The sequence below is a fragment of the Triticum urartu genome, chromosome 2A, assembly GCF_056163025.1.
Source record: "Triticum urartu cultivar PI428250 chromosome 2A, HENAU_Tu73, whole genome shotgun sequence".
Lineage (NCBI taxonomy): Eukaryota > Viridiplantae > Streptophyta > Magnoliopsida > Poales > Poaceae > Triticum > Triticum urartu.
This window is the reverse complement of record NC_141874.1, coordinates 636,210,177-636,232,578: the sequence shown is the minus strand read 5'-3', so window position 1 is coordinate 636,232,578 and position 22,402 is coordinate 636,210,177. Positions and strand designations below refer to the sequence as shown.

General features: G+C 51.5%; 2 protein-coding genes and 1 pseudogene across 3 annotated transcripts; 1 reads left to right on the top strand and 2 right to left on the bottom strand.

Moving 5' to 3' along the window:
* The first annotated feature begins 4,511 nt into the window (after positions 1-4,511).
* Positions 4,512-7,975, top strand: LOC125527916 (myb family transcription factor MOF1-like). Of its 2 annotated transcripts, none has more exons than XM_048692420.2 (6): positions 4,512-4,888; positions 5,188-5,264; positions 5,404-5,440; positions 5,925-6,027; positions 6,154-6,397; positions 7,319-7,975. In XM_048692420.2, the coding sequence occupies exons 1-6, from the start codon at positions 4,759-4,761 to the stop codon at positions 7,619-7,621; spliced, it is 894 nt and encodes a 297-aa protein (XP_048548377.2). In that variant the 5' UTR covers positions 4,512-4,758; the 3' UTR covers positions 7,622-7,975. The 2 variants fall into 2 exon arrangements, with proteins under 2 accessions (XP_048548377.2, XP_048548378.2); XM_048692421.2 differs by having other exon boundaries at positions 4,515-4,888; positions 7,322-7,967.
* A 5,834-nt stretch (positions 7,976-13,809) lies between these two features.
* On the bottom strand, positions 13,810-14,903 carry LOC125527918 (putative glutathione S-transferase GSTF1). Its single transcript, XM_048692423.2, has 3 exons — positions 14,743-14,903; positions 14,590-14,638; positions 13,810-14,486 (listed from the first exon to the last, which is right to left on the bottom strand). The coding sequence occupies exons 1-3, from the start codon at positions 14,890-14,892 to the stop codon at positions 14,029-14,031; spliced, it is 657 nt and encodes a 218-aa protein (XP_048548380.1). The 5' UTR covers positions 14,893-14,903; the 3' UTR covers positions 13,810-14,028.
* Positions 14,904-21,389: 6,486 nt separating this feature from the next.
* On the bottom strand, positions 21,390-22,113 carry LOC125527917 (mitochondrial import inner membrane translocase subunit TIM23-3 pseudogene; annotated as a pseudogene).
* Positions 22,114-22,402: the final 289 nt, after the last annotated feature.

Genomic DNA, 22,402 nt, shown 5'->3' with positions numbered 1-22,402 from the left:
GTTATAGGGAATATATATACATGGTTACCGAATGTTGTTCAGAGTCCCGGATGAGATCCCGGACGTCACAAGGAGTTCCGGAATGGTCCGGAGGTAAAGATTGATATATAGGAAGTATGGTTTTGGCCACCGAAACTATTCTGGGCATCACCGGTAGTGTACCGGGACCACCGGAGGGGTCGGGGTCCACCGGGAGGGGCCACGGGCCCCGGAGGCATGCATGGGCCAAGTGTGAGAAGGGACCAGCCCCTAGGTGGGCTGGGGCGCCTCCCCACCAAGGCCCATGCGCCTAGAGAGAAGAAGGGGCAAACCCTAAGGGCAGATGGGCCCTAAGGCCCATGCCTGGTGCGCCTCCCTCTCCCCCCACTTGGCCGCCACCCCAGATGGGGATTGGGGCTGCCGCCACCCCTAGGGTGGAAACCCTAGGTGGGGGCGCAGCCCTCCCTCTCCCCCTATATATAGTGGAGGCAAAGGGGCAGCCCAACACACCAAAGTCTTGGTGCAGCCCTCCCTCTCTCCCAAGTCCTCCTCCTCTCCCGCGGTGCTTGGCGAAGCCCTGCGGGATTGCCATGCTCCTCCTTCACCACCACGCCGTCGTGTTGCTGCTGGACGGAGTCTTCCCCAACCTCTCCTTCTCCCCTTGCTGGATCAAGGCGTAGGAGACGTCACCGGGCTGCACGTGTGTTGAACGCGGAGGCGTCGTGGTTCGGCGCTTAGATCGGAATCAACCGCGATCTGAATCGCTACGAGTACGACTCCTTCATCCGCGTTCTTGCAACGCTTCCGCTTAGCGATCTACAAGGGTATGTAGATGCACTCTCCTTCCTCTCGTTGCTAGATTACTCCATAGATTGATCTTGGTGATGCGTAGAAAATTTTAAATTTCTGCTACGATCCCCAACACCGGCGTCCTCGTATCCCTGTACCGCCGGCACACGTCCGCCGCGAGGTACTTCCAGTCGCCCTCGCCGGTGGGCCTAGGGTTGATGGCAAAGGGGGGCGGCGCGGGGGCTCAACGGGAGGAGCGCGGCGGTGACGCGGGCTCCTCCTTCTTCACGGAGCTGCGGTGGCGCCCCAAGGAGGAGCCGGCCTCACGGTCGTCCTTCCCCTTGCGGTTACAGAAGCCCATGGCTTCGAGGTGGCCGGCCGGCGAGCTCGAGGACAAGGGAGGGCTAGAGTTTGGCGCTGTCGGGTTTCGAGAAGGCCGCGGTATGGCGTGGGGTAGTGTGGATGACGACCGGTCCACGGTTCCTACTTAAAGAAGGACGGCGACCTTTCGATGTGCGGATGACAGGTGGGGCCGCCCGCTCGTGCGCATTGATGCGGGCGGGTGGGAGGTCGGTGGCCGCCTGCCACGCGGCCCCGACGCTGACGAGGCGCGCGTTCGTTTGGTGTGCGCCGCGACCCAAACCCGGCGCAAGTTTACGCTCAAAATGGGTCGGCCCGAACACAAAACGGACAAGATGGGTTCGGGTCATCACGCGCTGAGCTGCCTCGTTTGTCCTTTTTACCCAGACGGACAGGGCCGGACAGGATGGGGTGGCGCGGTGGAGTTGGCCTTGGCCTAGGCCAACTCCACCGCGTGACCCATTTCTACCCCAAATCGTCCGTTTGTGTCCGTTTGGGGTAAAACGGACAAATCAAACGACCCAGCGAATGGGAGCATACAGACGTTTTGTCCGGCCCGTATCCGCTTTTGCCCCATTTCCAGACCAAAGTTGCTCTCGGTTTGGGGCCAAAGCGGACGTCTTCGCGTCCTCGTCGTTCGTCTGTATCCGCCTCGACCCCACATGTCACTCTCTCCTTTTCTGTACCTGGCCCACCACGTGCACCCACGACGACGACGTATGGGGTGAAAATAGGGCAGTAGCGTTGCGTGCAGCGAGTTTGTGCGGCCTCTGTCCGGCGTTTGTTTTCCCTATTTCTACCCCGTACGAACAAAATCTGAACAAAATGGGTGTAGATTTAGGGTCGTGCGGTGGAGTTGGCCTTACTACTCGGTAGGGAGAGTCGCAGCTCCTCTCATGAAGCAAAAGGAATCTTGATTTCACAATCCAAGCATTGCTTGCTCCACTGTTCTCTTTTCCCACGTATATCCACGAGAGGAGCTGCGCGGCAGTGTGGCAGCCAACTTTGCCACACAACTTTAATGTCAACCTTGCTTCTGCTAGTAGGCAAACCACGGGGAAGAGGGAGAGTAGTCTCCTAGGCCTCGGTCAGTTGCCCCAGCTGCTTGCCTCTTTGAGCTCACACAGCTGCGCTCCTCCAAGAGGTTCTCTCTGCCTGCCTTATTCAAAGTTAGGCATGCCTGGCCTTCTGTCCGTCACACCCCGGCCGGCCCGTGATGATCAACGCGCTCGGAGGAATTTTGCAGCGGTAGCAAAATCTTTGCTGCTCAGAGCCTGTGAATCTTGCCGTCCCTTCAGATCTTTGCTCCTTTTGACTTGCTCTCGAGAACATAGAAAGCGGAATTTTTGAAAGTGACACTGTTCTTTGTCCGCTTGCCCCATTTTCACTGGTAGGCACCAGCAGGAAAGGAAAAAGGGGGGACTATACATAAAAATAAAAAACATTCTTCACACTCTGAAGACGATGCACAAAGGACAGTCGAAATAATTACTTTTGTTGCGATGCAACGAGACCGTTTGCACGGCGGGAATTCCTTGTTCTCCCCCTGACGCGATGCGCGACGAAGGCTCCAAAACCGCGAAAAAAATTGGTTTTGGTTGTCCTGCTGGAGCTGGACGTAACGGGGACGCGAGCATGGGCTCATTCCTGCCCACCGTCCGCGTGAGGCCACGGCCGCCGGATGCCGTGCTAGCGCCATGTTTTTTACCGGGAGGAAGTGATTTCATTGCCGCTCCATTCTGCCTTTCTTCAACGGCGAGCTTGCTAGCTAGCTAGTAACTGGCAGCGTCGATTGATTTGACGCGAGCATGACATCTTGGATGGCTGCGTGCAGCCTAGCATGCGATTTGATTCGAGTAGCTGCTGCTAGTTCACACGGCCCCCGAAGATACAACTCCGAGCTAGCTTAGCTAGGTTTTCGTTTAGCTGCATGGAGCCGGCGAGCACAGCACAGCACGGCACAGCGAAGCACAGGCACTGCGCTACGTTACGCTACGTTACGTGAGCTCATCACTGCTCACACGCATTAATAAACCGAGCCAGAGCCAGACGTGCATTGCATTGCATGGCTAGCCACACCACGCATCGACCGGGCTGAACCTAAACCATGCATGGGCACACTGACACGGATGACCCTCGCAAAAGTGCTCATCCGCACAGGACGAGCATGACACGAAACGTAGCCTATGCGTACGGCGATGGCGCCGCGCACAGAGCACCAAACCTGCATGCCCATCCCGCCCACCCCCACATCAGCCTTCAGCCCGTTGCATCCGTCGTCCGGGTGCAGGGCTAGCTAGCTACCTCTGTAGCCTATGCGTGCGTGGCCAAACAAGGGAAAAAAGGCCGGGGCGGGCGCCGGCGAAACGAGTAAACCGGTGCGGGAACCAACAAGGCCTGATGAGCGATGCGTGACATGATTTGCCAAGGGAAGAGAATCCTGCGCCGAGAGATACTGCCACTGTGGGCATCCGTTTCCCCCGGCCCCCACTCGTAGCACGTCGTACATATACATATACGTACGTACGTACGCTGGCACTGTTGCGCCCACCCGCTGTCTCTCTGACCGACCAGCGCGCCACACATGACGAACGCACGTCGCTGTCCCCCCGGTGGCGGAGTCAAAGGCTTTGGCCGGAGCCGTGGCCTCGGCCGCGTCTCATTCATTGTGGCGAGGCGTGGTCACTGCCCTCGGCTTGGCCCGTGGGAGGGAGGTGTCGTAGGGTTCAGGTGGTAAAACGGACGGGGTATGGCATGGACGGGGATCTGGGCCTGGACCGGTGCATCCGGTTTGTCCCCTTCCGTTTGGTGCTCGCTCGCATGCACACTTGCAGCAGCACTTCAGTGAACTGTTGCTGCTGCTTCTTTTTTTTGGTGCGTGTGTGTGAACGAACTTGGTGTTCCTTTAAACTGCTGGCCTCGCTCTGAGAAGAAACAACTGCGGTTTTAGCTAAGTTTGTGTAAGAATATACTCCTAGATTGTTGTCTTAGCACGAATAACGTGCATGTGTGAGTGACACATCTAGGAGAGCTCTCGTTATTAGAACGCAAAAAAAGAAACAAGGTGTTCGGAGAGAGAGAGAGAGAGAGATGTTGACTGGGCGATATAGCAGTAGATCCACATTGGGCTGGGAGGTGGTACGTACTCTATAATGGAGCAGTTGTCTTATCCCTCGTAAAGAAACTTTGCAAAGCATGGCAGGGCGCTCTCCCTCTCTCTGTCTCTGGTATACAGTGGCAGTACAATGTCTGGACTCAATAAATCATGCTAATGATAGTAATGATAGCTACGACCAGTGCTCGGCTAATCCTAGACAGACGCAACCACAATTACACAGCCCCTGCAGTACGCAGACAGGCCATCTAGCTAGGCTCTACCTCTAGCCATGCAAGGCAAGGGAGCGGCCACGGAGGAGCACAGCACAGGCAAGAAACCAAGGGGTAGAGCGGCGCCAAGGCCAACCAAGCTCCCACCACGTACCACTATAAAGTCCTACTCCAGCCTTCTTGTCTTTTGCCATTCCAGGGTAGAAGAACAAGGGCAGCTTCGAGAGGGAGGCGACAGTGGAGAAAGGAGGAGGGACGGTGATCTAAAGGAAGCAGCCGCTCCTTGCCACCGCCAGACCAGAGATGGGGAGCAGCGGCAAGAAGCAGGAAGCCGTGAGGCGGTACGTCAGATCCCGGGCTCCCAGGATGCAATGGACGGCCGAGCTCCACCGTAGCTTCCTGCAGGCCATAGAGTGCCTCGGCGGAGAGCACAGTGAGTTCCTTCCCCTCTTCTTCTCCTTCTTCTTCCTCACACATATTCCTTCCCAAAAGATTTGCCTTCATTTTCCTCGTTCTTTCGTTTGTGCTTCCCCGTACCCACTTTTTCTTCTCGTTTTGCGCCGGTTGTCTGCTGTGTTTGCACATGAATGATGAATCTAGTTTCTCGCCATGTCTGTGCTGTTACTAGTTTTGCACTAGCCAGGTTCCTTGTAGCTGCCTGATTGCTTGTTTGTCTCCTTTTAATCTCTTTAGAATCCCGACTAATTGTGACCTGGGCCTTGTTAATTTCAGATGCTACCCCTAAGCTGGTTCTTCAGGTCATGGGTGTGAAGGAGCTTACCATATCTCACGTCAAGAGCCATCTCCAGGTTATTTTCTTCAGGCAACCTGCACCCATCGATCACTCTTGCAATTGTCTTGTGTTAATCTTATTCTTCCTTCGGAGGAGCCTGCAAAATAATACAGTACGAGTCTGACTTCTCCCCGTTTGTTTCTTGTACTGAACAGATGTACAGAGGCCCGAGCACTCGTAAGGCGAAGAAAGGTGAGAGATAAAGCTCTGCCATTTTCATTTTCATGCATCTTTCTTTACTTAATCAGCCATGGAAGTCCTAGGTTTTATCTCTTGTCCCTGTATATTCATGTTAGAAATTAGTCTGTCGACGCTTTTTTAGCTTAGTTCCACTGCTTCTTTACAATCTTTAGAAGCAAAGTTCACCTCCAAAACAGTACTAGTCCTGTAGAATATTACACCACACAAATAGTTCTATTAGTAGTGTTCATTTTCTTAATTAAACATCAGATCAGATCGCCTCAAGGTCTGCGTGAGGCAACTCATTCGGTACTCATAGTGGCATGCATGCTTATCACACTCGGCAACTAACCACTCATCGCTTCATCATGCATGCAGTGCAAATGCTCTGCTCCAAAAGCCAGAAACAGAAAAAAGTTAATCCGCATGAGATTTCTTTCCCTGTGCACACTTTAGATGTTGCTAATGGAAAGCCAAACCCCTTTCTTTCTTTCAGAGACGGAGCCACAGCTGCTGCAAAGGAGGCACTCATGCGCCGCTGATGAGCAGCAAGGAGGAGGAGGCCCCAATGCGCCCTTCATGTGCCCACCTCTGAAAAGGTTTGTGCTAGCTGCAACTTTTTCAAACTTTGAAACTGGGATGCGTTCAAGTTAAAAAGACAAAGCCTTTTGGTGGCCTAATCTTGACAAGAGAGCGCCTTTTCCTTGGGGTCTTTGAAAACGCAGGGCCAGGACGACGGGGACAGAGGCCGCGGACAAAGGCATGCAAGGAGGCCAAAGCCAAGGAATCAGTGGGACGAAGACCAGCGGCGCTGTCAACCGGTACTGCATTGATGATTACTACTACATGCAAGCCATGGCCATGGAGAGGAGAATAATGGAGGGCCTCAGCTGTCAGAGGGATGCTGCTGCTGCTGTTTCCAGCCTCCGGACCGTGGGATGCTTGGAGCAAGGATCCGGCGACTTTAAGGTACGCATCCGCTGCAAAAGTAGCCACGGTAAACATTGGGAAAGTTGATCTGAAGAAGAAATATCTTCTTTTGTCATGAATTATTTGCTTTCATCTCCCTTACTATTACTTGCTCACACACAAATTGTTTTGTTGAGTATCTGATCTAGCTGAGCTCCTACGTAGCCATTTTGCATCTGCCAAATGTCCCTAGCATTGGTCAGCAGAGTTTAGAATATTTTAACTGGGTCGCATGGTGCAATGTCATGGCCATACTACCATCCAATCCACTATGCTGCTGCATCTTGTGGTAGTTGTGCTATGAGGGAGCTGGAATGTCCTGATTGACCGATGCACAATCTTTATCGTCCTATCAGGACTGTTGTATATCACTGTAGACGTTGTATAGTTGCCGGTGCGTGTATCTGCCTGCATATGCACACCCCAGATAGCTAGGCTTGTGAACACCGTATTTGTACAAGGACAATGTAGGCCACCTTTGCACTTGCAGTAGAGACAGTGTAGCCCGCGTTGCACTTGCAGTAATGGCATTTGATTTGCATTGTTCACTCCTGAATCCTAGCACAGCTGTACCCGTCGGCATTCATGAAGATTATAGTGCGGGTAGAATTACGTACAACGTTATAGCTTTTCTGGTGGTTTGCTCTGACTGGAAATTTCAGAAAACTGCACGTCACTTAGCTTCTCTGAAACACATAAGGCCACACATAAATAGTGTACTAGCTCAGATACATGTGGTTTTACTGAAGCTAGGAAATTAGATATCGTCCAACAGTGTCAAATCTGAATGGCATGGTTGCACCACGCCAAGGAAATAAATTTGAGAGTTACACACAGCAGGACTACTTATCTCTAAGCCGTAGCTGCCATCAATGGATGCAGGAATTTACCGCTTGACTGCAACCTTGCATTTGTTTTCAGCAGATAATCAAGCCAGAAGCACAGTACTACCCTGGTCTTGCAGTGACGAAGCAAGACCCCAAGGAGAAGCCCAAGGAGAAGGACAGCAACGGGGCGGAGCAGTGCTCCCTGTCGCTGTCCCTTGGCCCGGACCCGAGATGCCTCCGCGCTGTCTCATCGTCGTCGCCGAGCGAAGGCAGCTGCATCATCTCCTCCTCCTCGTCGCCGCCGAGGAGGAGGAGGAGCTCCAGCCACTGCTCCGGGCACTCCGGCTGCTTCGATGCCCAGGGCGTGAACTTGGAGCTCTCCCTGTCCATCTGCTGATCGTAGACGACTGCGTGAAATTTTGTACATCGATCGATCTGTCTGTCACTCGTTTGGTTCATGGTGCTAGGATGATTAGCCAATGGCAGGTGGTTAGGTTAGGATTAGGAGTTCAATGACGTTTTAGAGTTAGCAGGTTACCAAGTTGCAAAGCTATCTAGCTCCCCGCTTTCAGAGTATCACGGTCGCACTGTTGCTTTCGGCCTTGGGCCAGCAAAGAAGAGGGGGGAAAGGCGAGCGAGGGAGATTCTTGCTTGGCCTCTGCACCCTTTCCTTTGCCTGAAACTGTTCGATCGTGTCACATGTAGCTCTCCGGAGTAGGGAGGGAGGGGAGATGCGCAGTATTCCCTTGCAGGTCAAAAAAGGGGGTGCAAAAGCGTGCTGATGCCATGCCATGATGTTGTTTCTACTTCTACGTAGTGACCATGACGGCTCCTGCAGGCTGCAGCTGCTACGAGAATACCCTGAACAAAGCAAAGGAGATTCTCTTTTCCCAAAAATCGCCACTGCATTTCTCGCTAGGGATCGAGCATCGTCCAGAGAATATATGTAGGTGGTGTGCTTGTAGGAGGCTACATCACCTCCTTGCTTGCTGGCGCGTCCTCCATAGGCAGCCGCATGCAGCACAGAGGCAGTGAGCCTGCTTGGTGCAAGCCGGTGTCCGGCAAGAAAATGCCATGATCACCCCTAGTCCTAGTACAGAACCCACCTGCTTCGTGCAAGCCGGTCTCCAGCCGAAAAATGTCATGATCACTCCTGCTGCCCTATACAGTGCTAGTGCAAAACTGAACATGGCGAAGGGGCAGCAGGTGCAGGAATGACGAAGACGAACACGATTTCACCAGGCTTCACTTAACACCAGCTCACTTGCCCTGAAAAAACTCATTAGAGCAGAGCCAAAGAACCAGATACTAATAACAGTACCATGATTAAAGAAAGGAAGAGTCAAAAGATGTACTATCTCCGTCTCAAAATAAGTGACTCAACTTTATACTAACTTTAGTATAAAGTTAGTATAAAATCGAGTCACTTATTTTAAGACGGAGGGAGTAGTATAAAGACCGAGCAAGCACCGTGTGGGCCGGGTTCGTTGATCGTACATGGAATTACGAAAAGGGAGTACTCTACTCCAGTAGCATGGCAATACGGACCACCTGTCTTCTTCTGGTCAAAAGATTAGATCAAACTGACCTGTGGTACATAGCGTAGAAAGAAGGAACTTCACTTGTTCATTTTGTAACCCTAGCGCCTGGACTCCTCCCGTGACGCCCCTGCGCGGCGACCGGGGGAACCCTAGCGCCGTCACATCCTCGTCCCTTTCCCGACCTCTCCTCCTCGCCGCCATCGAGGCGCGCCACCGGGCAAAGCGGGCTCCGGCGGCCCTCGGCAAGCGGTGGCTGGCGCTGGGCTCTCGGCGGCGCTCCGGCGTGTGCAGGCGGCGGTGGTCCCTGTGCGCGGACGGCGGCTCCGTCTCTAACCCGGACGGTGCGGGGGATGACGGCGGCCCGGCATGGCAGGCGATCTGGATGCGGTGGTGCTGATGGCTCGCTAATCTGCCGGTGCTCCAGGGTTCTGCCTGGTGGTGCTGGTGGTGACGGCGGCCCGTGCACGAGAGTTGGATCCCTTCGAACTGATCTGGGTGAAAACTTGCCTTCGGCGTCTGCTAAGGCCGGCGGTGGCAGCGCTATCCGCGTCGTTCCCTTCTTGAAGGCATCGCCATGGAGAAGTTCAAGGTCACTCTCTGCTACCTCCGGGGGAAACTCTAGATCTGATGATCGGATGACGGCGACGCTCTGGTGTCGTTTCTCCCTTAGGGGCGTCATTCTTGAAGGTACACACGTGATCGAGGGTCTAGAGGATGGATTCTTTGGTGGAGCGGTGATTCATCCTACACACTGATGGCGACGGATCTTGATGACGTGGCGCAGCGCAGATTCGGAGTTCGCTGTGGGAGGATGGACTCACGCGGGAGGACGACACTGTCGGGCGTCGTGGTGACGTCGATGGCAGATAGACTTGGCACGGTACATGCAACAGTACAATTCTAAAGATGGATTGGTGGCAGGTGCCTGCGGTGGCCTCATACCCGGCAGGCGTCCTGGTTGAGAAGTGCGTCGGACTGATAGGTGCCCCATACCCGGCAGACGTTCTGGTTGGGACCTCAGGTCTTAGATGTTTAGATTTGGCTGCGATGTCTGTGCGATATTAGACCCAGACTATCTGCGCCCCTCATCAATTGGATAGGTGTAGCGACAGTTGTTGCTTAAACGGTAACTTTAGTCTTACTGTTGTATGATTTTGTAAGGTCTTGTGAGAATAATTAATAAAGTGACAGTATGCATCGTCCAGATGCAAAGGCCGAGGGGTTATCCTCCTTTTTAAAAAAACATAGCGTAGAAAAAAAGTTTATGGATGAGTGCTGCTGGCCAGTGAGCAGTACTACCAGACTAGTCGACGTGGAAATTCAGAGGGTGACAGCGATATTTGGTGAAAGACGAGAGCCATTTCAACTTTCCCAAGATTATGTAACTGGCAACGTTCAGCCCAGTACAAACCATCACCATGATGGACCAGGCCAGCCAGTGTGTGGTACGCTTGCGTTCGCAGTGGTGGAGAAAGAAGCTCCGCACAGGCTTCTGCTGCCGCCTCTCGATCATTCCGTATCGTGCATGCCATTGCCATCGCTTTGTGAACTGGCCATTATAGGCTGTAAAGCTCTGGGCTCGGGTCCAGCGGCATCATGGCCTCCTGGGCTTTGACATTGAAGGGCACTGAAAAGGTGGCAAAGGAGCTAGACTCCAAGAACCGGAGAAATCATGGGGTTCGAGGGACGAATGAGTGGCCTTCGCAAAGGGATTCATTTTCGCCCGTCTGTTGGCACTCGCTAGTGGCTGGGCAATCATAACGGTTGCGTGTGTTTGTCCTTCAGAGCTGATCGGCAACCAAAATGTCATTGCCTCGCCGTTGCTTCTGTGATCAGACGTGTGTGTGTGCGAACAAAGAATGCTCAGTGTGCTGAGGGTTTGCAGTGCGCATTAAACGGTGCCTTCTGAATATATCTGATCAAACTTCATACAGCTATCATCATGATGGACTTTGTTTTCCTCCGGGTGCAGGGTTCTTGGCTCTTCTCTTTGGATTCTCCACTGACCAGTTCACCGACCTGCAAACTTTGCAATGCTGAAAACTCGTTACTGCAGAGCTGGAGCAAGGTACTAACATGAACACACACACACCCCTTGACACTGGGTTTGGGTCCTTCTCCACGCCAAGCAATCATGGAGAATCCAGCCAAGACGATGAAAAAAACCGAGACTCGACGGCCTCATCTCGTCGGACAAGATCACTCTGCACCCTGCAGCTCTACCCTCTACGACGGAACCGCAAAGCCCAAGGTGTCCGCACGCGCGCGCGCGCTGATGGAATGGTGATGGACGGGACGGGCTGACGAGGACGAGGCGGCCGGGGAGGAAGCCGGCACGACGTGGTTCGTGTCGTACTGGCGGGGGTCGCATCGCGCCGGCGCGTGCCGATGATGGATCATGATCACCGCTTGGACGGCGGCGCCGCTACGTTTCGCTGCGTTCATCGGGTGGGGGTGGGGCGGTCGCCGTCGCGGTTCGGCGCCAGCCAGCTCACGCGAAACCGGATTTGGGACGGGAGAGGCAGTCGCGCAGAATGATTTAAATGCAAGACGTGCATCGCGATCCCGCAAAACGTGTTTGCAGTTCGCGCAAAAACACCTTTGCAGACCGGCGCGAACGGCCACAGTTGCAGACCCTATATAATGAAGCCGTAAAAAAAATACTTTCGGAGTATCTTTTTTCGGGTCGGCTTTGCGGCATCTGATCTGGCGCAGCTTCTCCCAGCCCGTAAAATTTAGATTTGCAACTTAAATTGATCTAGCATAATGCATTTCTTTACTTTTGCAACGACATTAGATACAAAAGACATCACCAAATCTTTGCTAGAATTGCAAAACCAAAGAAAACAAGAACTACAAGTATGCATTTCAGAAGATTTCCAACTTCCATAACCGCTTTCACAAAAGTTGGACTAATATCTTCTCCATGCATTCATTGTTGATCTGCGGATTCTTGATTTTGCATTCTTCTTTCTTCATCTTTGGTTCGAAAGAAGTAGACGTTGCTTCTCCTCTAGTTGCACATGCAGCCGCATCATTGCTTTCGATTATACTAAGGAGTGCACTAACATCTATTAAGTTTCTTTCTATCAACAAATCAATGTATTGGCCTTCCCAAAACTAAAATGAGCATCCATCGTCCTACACAAAAGAATGAGTAACCTTGAAGTGAGCTACCGCAATTGAACTAAAGAATGAGCTATGAAATAAGCTACCGCAAGTGCACGTACCCCGTCGTTTTCGCATTTGAAGAACACCCATCTGGGGTGCTTCGCGTTCCCGAAGTGAGCCGCAACACTTTACACGTGCAGTCGTCGCACTCTATGAGCGGCATCCGCAAGCCACAAAGACACTGCGCGAGCGCGGAGCCCGGTGGACGGCCGGACGAATCCAAGCCCGCAAACTTTCGGCGGCGGCGGGCGGACGAACCGGTACCTGCATGCGGCCTTGCGCCCTTGCCTGGGCTGCGGGAGAGGCTCCCCGACCACTCCATCGCTTGGGGCAGCAACCGACGGCCGAAAAAAGCCAAATCCGGCGGCCCGCGATGAAGTGCCGCAAATCTGCAAATCCGACGGCCGGCCGACGCAGGGGGGAAGGGAGGGGAGGCCTCGTGCACCGCCTTCCGGCGTGCTCCTGCCGGCTGCTTTCGCCGGAATCTTGGGCGGTGGCCGGCGGCGGCGCGAGGGGGGAGAGAAGAGGTGGTTGGTGAGGGAAAGCGCGGGATGAAATGTTCCCCCACCAACCGCTTCCGCTTATATGCAGGGCACTGCAGCCACGAGGGAGAAACCCGCGTTTTCCCGGGCTGGGGTTGAGATTTTGCCGCGCCTCCTAAATTTTTTTGCGGGCCGGGGGAGGGGGGGGATGCGGGTGACCGGGCTGGTTTTTCCGCCCCAACCCACATTTTGGCGGTTATTTTACGGATCGGGGCGGGATGCTAGGTCTGCTAGAGTTGCTCTAACGAGTTAGGAGTTCAGTTCTCCCCAAAGCAAACGACGGGGAGGCCCGCCAGGTCACTCACCGGTCATGAAAATCTAACCAAAATGAACGTATCAGGGCCTCTAACGTCCGGGCTGACTGACACCCTCATATCCAGCCCGAATATGGGGTGAATATGGAGCGTCCGGGTGCGCCCGTCACGTTGGACTGATGAAAGGGTCCCATGCAGAAACGCCCGAAAATTCAGCGGTCCGAAACTCATCTTTTTCATCGGACTGATGTCGCCATGTGGTGCCGCTTCGGCAGGTCACGTAGTGCCTAGCCCGGCTATTTAAGTCGACCGTCGGCATCGAAATCTTACCATCCATATTTTCGTCCGTCTGGCCGCCGCCGCCGCCACTTTCCACTCCCCATCCGCCTAGTAGCCATGCCCCCACGCCGTCTGGTGAGGAACCACCCATTTCTAATGCAGGAGTGCCAACACGAGTTCCTTTAGCAGATCCAGGCAAGGCACGAAACCCGGATCGCCGCGGGGCTACCTCCGGATGCAGTGGATCCGGAGAAGGAGTTGGATCCGAAGAAGGACGAGGAGGAGGATGATGTGAGGGACGCTGGCGACGCGGATCTGCGGGCGAAGCAACAGACTATCCTCGATTCTCTTCGCTCGAAGTCGGCTGCGGAGGCCAGACGCCGTCGCCGGCAGGAGGCGGAGGAGGCGGAAATGCTCGCCTACATGGATGAGATCGAGCAGGAGTAGGATTAGCCGGAGCCCTCCTACGCACCCGTCCAGCTAGTGCCCGACACCGATGTTGTGGACATCTTTGGCGACGAAGATTAGCTTGGGTAGAACGTAGTATATAGTATGTAGGTTTACTTTTACATGCTTTATATGGATTTAGGGATTGAAATATGAAAGACTCAAATGTAGAATAGCTAATTTGAGACGTGTGCCCGGCACCGATGTTGTAGTCATTGTCCGCGGGCGTTTGACGGCCGGATTCATAAAGTCCGGCTGTGTATGCTCTTAGGAACTCGTAAAGTTAGGGATCGCGCTCTGAACCCATTGGCCTCGCTGCCGGACCGAACATTATGAAGAATGGAAGAAAGATAAATAGATCGAGCGCTGCATCAATAACTGGAGACTTGTACGTCGCGCTGGAGGCTTGTGCCCTCTGTAGGCTTTCCGTTTTTTAACTCTTACTGTTACGTAACCTTTATTACCCAATCATGGTCAATTGGTCATCATCCACCAACGTTTGGAACAGGAAATCAGGGGATACTCGTCATGTGGTCGTGCCAAACATGGCCCGGCCCTCACCCCATGCGATTAGACCTTTCTCTGCATGTCGGCGCTGACCTTCTTCATGGAAGGCCTAAGCATGAGCTTTTCCCACCACGCTTTCACGGAAGGGAATGAGTCGAACACGGACGCATACGCAGTCTCCATGAAGCGGAGCGTGAAGGGGAAATGGTTGAGGTCCGCGACGCTGATGAAGCTTCCCGCCAGGTACTCCTGCTTCGACAGACGGCCTTCGTAGACCTCAAGCACCTTCTTCAGCTTCTCCACGCTCTCGTCCACGACCTTCTGGTTCGTCGGTATGCCGTAGGCCGTGGGGTACACGATGCACTCGTAGACGATAGGTGCGACTGCTTTGCTGTACTGGTGCGCCTCGACCTCGGCCCAGACGTCCACCGTCGCCGCTTCCTCCGGGTTGCTTTCCCTCAGCATGTCGACCTCATCCGTCCTGTGTTTGCGGAGCACGTACTTGGCGATGGCACGGGACTCTGTAGGAAGAAACAGGGGATCACATTTGCCAGATGTAAGCATGACACTGCAAAGTTTATTGGGACTGAATTGTTGTTACACGGCAAGTATAATAAGGTTTACCAAAGAGCACGAGGTCTCCGTCTTGAAAAGCTGGGATTTCACCAAATGGCTGCAAGAATGCACAGGCGCGGATGATTCAATCAACAAGGTCGGACGAAAAGCTTCCAAGAACCCTATTACCCGAGCAGTGCGAAATCAAAACACGCGGCTTACGTTTCCGGCGAGGTGCTCGGGCTTCTTGTGCTCCTTGGCCAGGAAGTCGATGTCGACAACCTCGTAGTCCGCACCGACCTCCTCCAGGCACACGAGCACCCGGGCCACGTTCGTGAACGCGGCCGACCCGAACACCTTCACCGGCGCCATTCCTGAGTGGTCTGTATGTTGAGGCGTGCAATGGCAGCAGCATCCCTCCTTTTTATAGATGGCGTATCTTAGGAGGAGGCATGCATCTTCCAGCACAAAGTCAAAGTGGTGCTTTTCTGATTAATTCCACACTAGTTATTCTTTGTTTTTCTTCTCTCTACCAGAATCAATACCCGGTCTTCAGCAGACACCACTCCCCATTTCTCTAGTGAATCACGTATGTTGTCTTCCCAACTACCGGTTAACCCTTTGAGTACATTTTTCTCACTTTCTTCCGTTTGCTGCAACTGTATGAAATTTGACAAACTGTACTGATGCATTGTTTGTAACGTCACCTGTGACCTGTGAGGCGCTTGAAGGAGAACGAGATCATTTGTGGCGCAATCAGGATTCGTACTGCCTAAGATCTTGGATTTTAGATACAATTAGCATAAGCGGATAGCATAATTTGTGCATCTAGCTGTTGTTTATGTACGTTGTTCATATTACTGTTACAAATCTACATCATTATAATTTGGATCAACGAAAATTGCAGGTACTTGTTTCTCGCTTGAATCAATCTACTACACCCTTTGATCTCCAGAAAATAACTGGTGTTCATATTTTTCCTTTTTTTTTTGCAAACTCAGCTTTGCATCGTACATCCCAAACTATGTTTTTGGCGAGAGAACAAACGGTGTTAATAAGCTGTGTCATAATTTTCCCTTTTCTTTTAGCAAACTCAGTTGTGCATCATACATCTAAAACTATCTTTTTGGCAAGACAGCAAGCACAATGTTTTTTTTCTCTTTTGAGAATCACCGGGGGAGAGTTTCCCCACCTGAATATATTACTCAAAGTGGCCAAAATGCCAGAGTGGTGATCTAGTTTATAAGAAAAACCGGAACGAAAACCTTAACAAATTGACCCCGTTTATAAGGAAAACCGGGCCGAAAACCGTACAAGGCACGGCCTAGTTGGCAGACATAGGACCATCACCATGAGAGACACAAGTAGCTGTGGGGTGTCGTCGAGAGATCACAATACCAGGACTGTGCAAATAGTCAAACGCATCGGCGGGCATACCGGCCCCATGGCACAACTGAGGAGCATCCACAATCAACGAGTGTCATCCCAGACACGAACCTTGACTGGGGCTCCACCACAGAAAAACAGAACGAATAGCAATTTGAGAGGCATCTTGCGCCATCCTTGAGCAAAAATGAGTCGAGACAACACCAAGAGCACCAAGCTCGCCGCAACACAACGGTAACCATGAGAGGGTCTTGAGCAACCATTACCAACCTGAGCCGCACGAGAACACCACCACCGTAGACGAAGAGCTCCAATCAACCGAGACCATCCATGATGCATCAAGGCTATTGGCGCAGCCGAAAGGCAACGAGCGACCGAGTCCACACCTGGACGAAGAGCCACACGCAACCGTGTCTACATCACAACAGCGGCAGCGCCGGCGAAGCCGAAGGGCATCAAGGAGCCGAGTCTACACCCGGATCGCTTCTCCGAGCACACCAGCGCAAGCCGGCTGCGCCACCACCACCGCCCAACCCCGCAGTGAGCAGCCACCACACAATCCATCAAGTTGATGCCTTGAGGAAGGAATGCGACGCGAAAAGCGCCGCCATCGGCCATTCCGGACGAACCAGGAACATGGGTTTCCCTAGGAGCCTCGAAGGGGAAGTCACCATGACAGCGATGCCTCCAAGGAGGTAAGCGGCACCCGCGAGCGTCACCGTCGCTGGCTCCGGCAGGAGTAGTAGTTTTCGCCCAAGTGAGCAGACCACCTCCGAGGAGCACCGGTAGACTGCGAATCGCTGCTCCCTGCCCCACCACAGAGCAAGGGTCACTGCAGCCCGCCGCCGCACGTGACCAAATCTGGTCCATGGCAGGCCAGATCCGGATGAATCTGGCCTATCCAATCCACCTCGCCTCACCAGTCGCACACGGCGGTGCTCACCGCAGTGAGCTGGCAGCATGTTGGACTGTGCGCACAACTGCACACGGCAGTCATCGGGCCATAGGAACGCCGCAACACCTGCCCGGAGACAGATCGAAGTGCCCCAGGCCAGCACCAAAACGGTCCGGCCAGATCCGGCACCGGTTGCACCTCCAACAGCCAGGCGGAGGAGACATCCACCCGCATCTCGCCCGCAGGACTGAGCCATCTCGTGGAGGTCACGACCATGGCAACATGCGGATCTGGGTACGAAGCGCGTAACAACTGAAAGATTTTTTTTTTCAAAAGTAGCACGTTTTTTATAGCAATTTCGGAAACTAGCAGTGCTAACACATTATTTGCAAAATTAGCACCCCGTCAGTCAGCCGTTGGCCGAAGTGGGCCTTTTCGGCCGGCCGAAGCCCCGACGAGGCCTCTTCGGTTAAGTGTGGCCGAAGAACGCATGAACTGGGCCGAAGACGGGCCTCTTCGGCCAGCCCGCGACCGAAGACCTCATCGGCTATCCAGCGGCCGAAGAGCTTTGGATAAGGCCCGAGCGTGGTCTTCTTTTTCCTCTCAGTGTTCTTGCTCTCTCTCTCTCTCTCTCGTTCCTCTCTGTACATCGCCCCCCTCACTAATCTCTTCGTTTCTCCACCTATTTTCGAATCCAAACCACAGAAACGGTAGATCGTAGCCATCTCCACCGGCCTACGGTCATTTTTTTCCCAATGGGATAGCTATTTGTGCGTACAAGTGAGGTGGAGTCATTTCTTCGGCCAACCGGAGGCCGATGGGGTGCTAGTTTTGCAAATAACGTGTTAGCACTACTAATTTCCGAAATTGCTATAAAAACATGCTACTTTTGAAAAAAAAATCCAACTGAAATGCTAGTCTTTTGTACACAGGATTTGAACAGGACCAAAAGAAGTTGGATTTACACAGGATTTTCAGTTGGCAATGCATGTTCTAATGAGATTTGAAAGGGTGCCGAAGGTTCGGAAGGCAATTACAAGTCGACATCAATTGTTCTCCTGTATTGCCGGGAAAGCCAGATGTCGTAGTATTTTCACGTGGATGGCCAAGGGGCACCGCGTCACGGCAGATGCCACGGGGTGGCTTATCGTGGGTGGAGCAAGGCTACAGTGAAATATCCGGGACGGGTATGCGAATAGCATATGGTAGTTTACCCAGGTTCAGAGCTCTCCGGAGAGATAATACCCCTACTCCTGTATGTCTGAATATACATAGTGTACATGTCTGGCAGTACAGAGTTGCTCCTGAAGTTGTATCTGAGGTCAGTGCCATGAGCATCTGACCTCGTATATGTGTGTGGCATGCTCTAGTGTCCAAGTATGGTCGTGGCTTGTACACTATGGACGACATCACTGATAACGGATGAACAGTGGGCCTGGGAGTGAGTGGTTTGGGATGTAAGCTACAGTGAGTAGTTTACATCTCAAGCTGTACACTATGAATGACGTCACTGAGGATGGATGAACAGTGTATGCCCATGCAGCAATAGTGGTCAGGCATGGCCGTGGTATGGTCGTCTTGTCGGTGTCGGTCGGAGCTGCAGTTGACTCACGTAGCAGGCCGGCTAGAGCAGCCGGATGGGGAGCCGGCCGGGCAGCCGGGTGGCGAGCCGGCCGGGGCAGTCGGACAGAGGGCCGTCTGGAGCGGCCGGAGCAGTCGAACTGAGGGGTGTTGGCCGCCCCGATGTCTTGAAGCGTTGTTTCGCCATCTTTGAGGTACCGGGGGTCATTCCCCCGACACCAGAGCATAAAAAATCCAACACCAAACAGTAGCTAACAAGAGTTGCAGCCGAAATTGAAATAACACATTATACCAGAAATCTATCAGGCCTTATTACTATTCGTTTGAACAAAATGAGTCGGGGAGGTTGCAAGATGATTAGCAATGTCTACTTCTGTCATGAGAAAATCAAGCATAATGTCTGCATCCAGAACTACTGAACTTCAACTTCCAACGATCAAACTGACACGGGCCAGGGTATATCAGTAACTCAAAGCGTTGTAGAATTTGTAGCATTCCATTAAAAAGAATAAAGAGTAAAGTGCATTTTATGTCCCTCAACTTATCGTGAAGTGTGTCCTTTGTCCCTGAACTTTTTTTCAGTGCAATCTTTGTCCCTCAACTTATGCCGGGTAGATTTAGTTTAGCTCGTGGTCAAAGGGGTATAGGAACGTAGGCTTTGCTCCGGTGAGGATTTCCGACAAACAGCGGCACCATCTTTGCTGCCAAGCATATGCGCTTAGGGAAGTTTTGCACACCCTTTAGACCATAGCTTGGTCACCAGCGACCTATGTCAAGTTCCAATACCGCTTTGACCATCAGCTAAACCGGGTTTGACCAAGGAATAGACTAAATCTACCAGGTATTGAGAGTTGAAGGATGAAGGTTGCACCCAAAAAAGTTGAGGGGCGAAAACACACTTCGCGATAAGTTGAGGAACGAAAAGTGCACTTTACTCAAAGATAAAAGTTCTTGCTCTACTTTAGCATTCAGATACCCAGCAAAAAAGAAGTATTCAAGTATTCAACTAGTACATCACATCAACATGTCCATTGCTGTACAATTATCAAAATGGCACCAATAATGCAAACTCCATATTCTTGCTCCGACCAGAATTTGATTGCCCTGGTGCCAAATCAAGGATTTTTGGTTTGGTATCATTGCTATGAACAGTTCACGTTCGGACAACTTACCAACACAGCAAGGAATAACATCACATATCTCACTTACAAAGTTACAAAAAGCAATAAAGAACATAGAGCTTCTGCTTTATATACTAAATAGCCACACTAATCAAACACTTTTGAGTAGCCACCAAAACGCACCATAATTTTAGTCACTAAGCGCTTGGGCAAATACATGTTATGCATCACATATACCACACATCCTACTGCGCCAAACCATAGCTGAAATTTTATCAGGACTAATCATTATTTGATTGAACAAAATGAGTTGGGGAGGACTTGAGATAATTAATAATGTCACTTCTGCCTTGAGAAACCAAGCCTAACGTCAGCATCCAGAACTATAGAACTTGAACTTCTAACAATCTAACTAACAAGGACCGGTAGATATCACAAACTCAAGTGCAGAATTTGTTACATTCCCTTGAAAAGTTAAAGTTGTTACTTTAATTTAGTATTCAGACATCATATCCAACTATCATATTAACATGCCATTGCTGCAAAATTATCAAAGCCTGGTGCCCAAATTTTGAGATGATCACTGGTGCCAAAATCAAGAGTAACCAAAATTATCAAAGAAGCATAATTTGGTTTGGTATCATGGCTACTACCAGTTCATTTCTAGAAAACTTAAACATCACATATCATTACTTTGAAAAGCAATACAGAACAGAGTCCTTTGGAGTTATGCTGCTAATAGCCACACTAAACAAACACTTTCAGTAGTAACCAAAAGATGCAGAATATTTGAAGACACTAAATGGCAGGGGCACATTATGCATCCATATACCACAATCGCATTAACGCATAATATATATGGCAATATAGCACTCCCTCCGTAAAGAAATATAAAAGCGTTTAGATCACTACTTTATAGTGATCTAAATGCTCTTATATTTCTTTACAGAGGGAGTATCACCATAACAACCTTGACCTTGAGTCTGAAGCTCCAAACAAGAGGCAACAACTTATAGTCATTCTTAATACATCTTACAGATGAGCTAATATCCAAATATTGCAGCAATTCAGTATGTCTTGCCTTGGACATTGATGGCATAATGCAACTGGCGCCTAGGCAAGAGTAAAACTGGATACAACAGTTGATATTTGGACAAGTTATCCACACAAAGAAGAGCAACATGAGGATCAAATTAAACGCAAACAACACTGAACATTCTGTTACTTGCAGAAACAATATAGCTAGGCAGATACACACCAATCGATCACTTCCGGTAGCAACCAAAATGCATCACACGAAGAAACCAAACAAAGAACAACCTTTCTGAAGCTCCAAACAAGAGGCAGCAACTCATAGTCATTCTTAATACATCTTACTAAGACCTAATATTCAAATCTTGCAGCAATTCAGTATGTCTTGCCTTGGACATTGATGGCATAATGCAACTGGCGCCTAGGCAAGAGTAAAACTGGATACAACAGTTGATATTTGGACAGGTTATCCACACAAAGAAGAGCAACATGAGGATCAAATTCAATGCAAACAACACTGAACATACAGTTACTTGCAAAAACAATACAGCCAGGCAGACACACGCCAATCGATCACTTCCATTAGCACCCAAAATGCATCATACGAAGAAACCAAACATAGATCATGACATAATTTTGCATCACATATCTCACATTGAAGTAATCCATAGTCTAAATAGCAACATAGCACCACCAATCACCATAACAGACATGATTTTGAAGATTCAGACAAAAGGCAATAACTTCTAATCATGTCCATGTTGAGCTAATTCGACAGATCGCACTCCAGTGCTCTACCCATCACCAACAAAGCTTGTTAGTGTTGATAACACTCATACATATAACCACTATAAGATCTTCACCTGAAAACTGAAATACCACTACTGCTAACTCCACCAACCCAGTAGATCGAAACTTACTAACGAGTGCTCCGGTTTAGAAGGGCGGGGTACGGCCGTTTCCCTTGAACACCTGGTTCCCTGCGACGGCGGCAGCAGCCATGAGGCCCCCGACTGCGGCACCAAAGATGGCGGATCGCGGGCCCGAAGGTGCACGGTAGAGCATGCCGGTTCCAAACCCTGCGGCGATGATGTTGCGCCAGTCGTCAGCGTCGCGAAGATTGCCCACGGCGCACTCGGTCCCCGCGAAGAGCAGCCCGATCAAGGCGACATGGTTTCCGTACCGGCGTCCCACGGAGCCGCAGTGGTTGAGCACGCGGCTGGTGCGCAGCTTGAACGACTCGCCGCGCTCCGCCTCCGCCACCGCGCGCTTGAACCCCGTGGCGGCCCCCGCCGCGGCACCGGCGACGTACCCACAGCCGGGGTAGAGCGTGAGGTTCCTGCCCCAGGTGCGGGTCTCCTCAGGGAAGAGAACCTCCGGCGAGGTCGGCAGGTCGTAGATCGTGCGGCACGATGGGAGGTTGAGGCCCTCAGGGTGGTACGGGGTGTAGGTGCGCCGGGATCCGACGGGTGCGCTATGCGATAGGCGCTCGCCGTACTGGGACTGCTCGGCGGCGTCGGCCATGGCGGCGAGATACGGCGGGCGCTGGGGTTTAGGACCTAGGTTCGGAGGCGGCAGTCTTCCCGTGCTCGTGGTTGGGGCGGAAGGAATCTCCTATGTTCCGCATAAATCACGTAGGGGTGTGTGACTTTTTGGGCCGGCCCATACGTTTTTCTTTCGTTTCTCGCTCGTCCTTCTCTGTTCTTTTCTCTACCGCTTTTGATAATTTTTCTGCTTTACTTTCCTTTATTTTAGTTTTTAATAATTCTCTAAAAAAATTATACAAAAAAAATTTTCATGAATAATTTTAAAATCTTTAAACATTTTATATAAATTTAAGAACAATTTTTAGAATTATGAATATTTT

Coding starts and splice junctions, on each gene's coding strand:
- LOC125527918 (XM_048692423.2), bottom strand. CDS start 14,892: ATGGCGCCGGTGAAGGTGTTCGGGTCGGCCGCGTTCACGAACGTGGCC. Junction 14,639..14,742: donor CCGAGCACCTCGCCGGAAAC/GTAAGCCGCGTG, acceptor GCATTCTTGCAG/CCATTTGGTGAAATCCCAGC. Junction 14,487..14,589: donor CGGAGACCTCGTGCTCTTTG/GTAAACCTTATT, acceptor TTCTTCCTACAG/AGTCCCGTGCCATCGCCAAG.
- LOC125527916 (XM_048692420.2), top strand. CDS start 4,759: ATGGGGAGCAGCGGCAAGAAGCAGGAAGCCGTGAGGCGGTACGTCAGA. Junction 4,889..5,187: donor GTGCCTCGGCGGAGAGCACA/GTGAGTTCCTTC, acceptor TGTTAATTTCAG/ATGCTACCCCTAAGCTGGTT. Junction 6,398..7,318: donor AAGGATCCGGCGACTTTAAG/GTACGCATCCGC, acceptor ATTTGTTTTCAG/CAGATAATCAAGCCAGAAGC.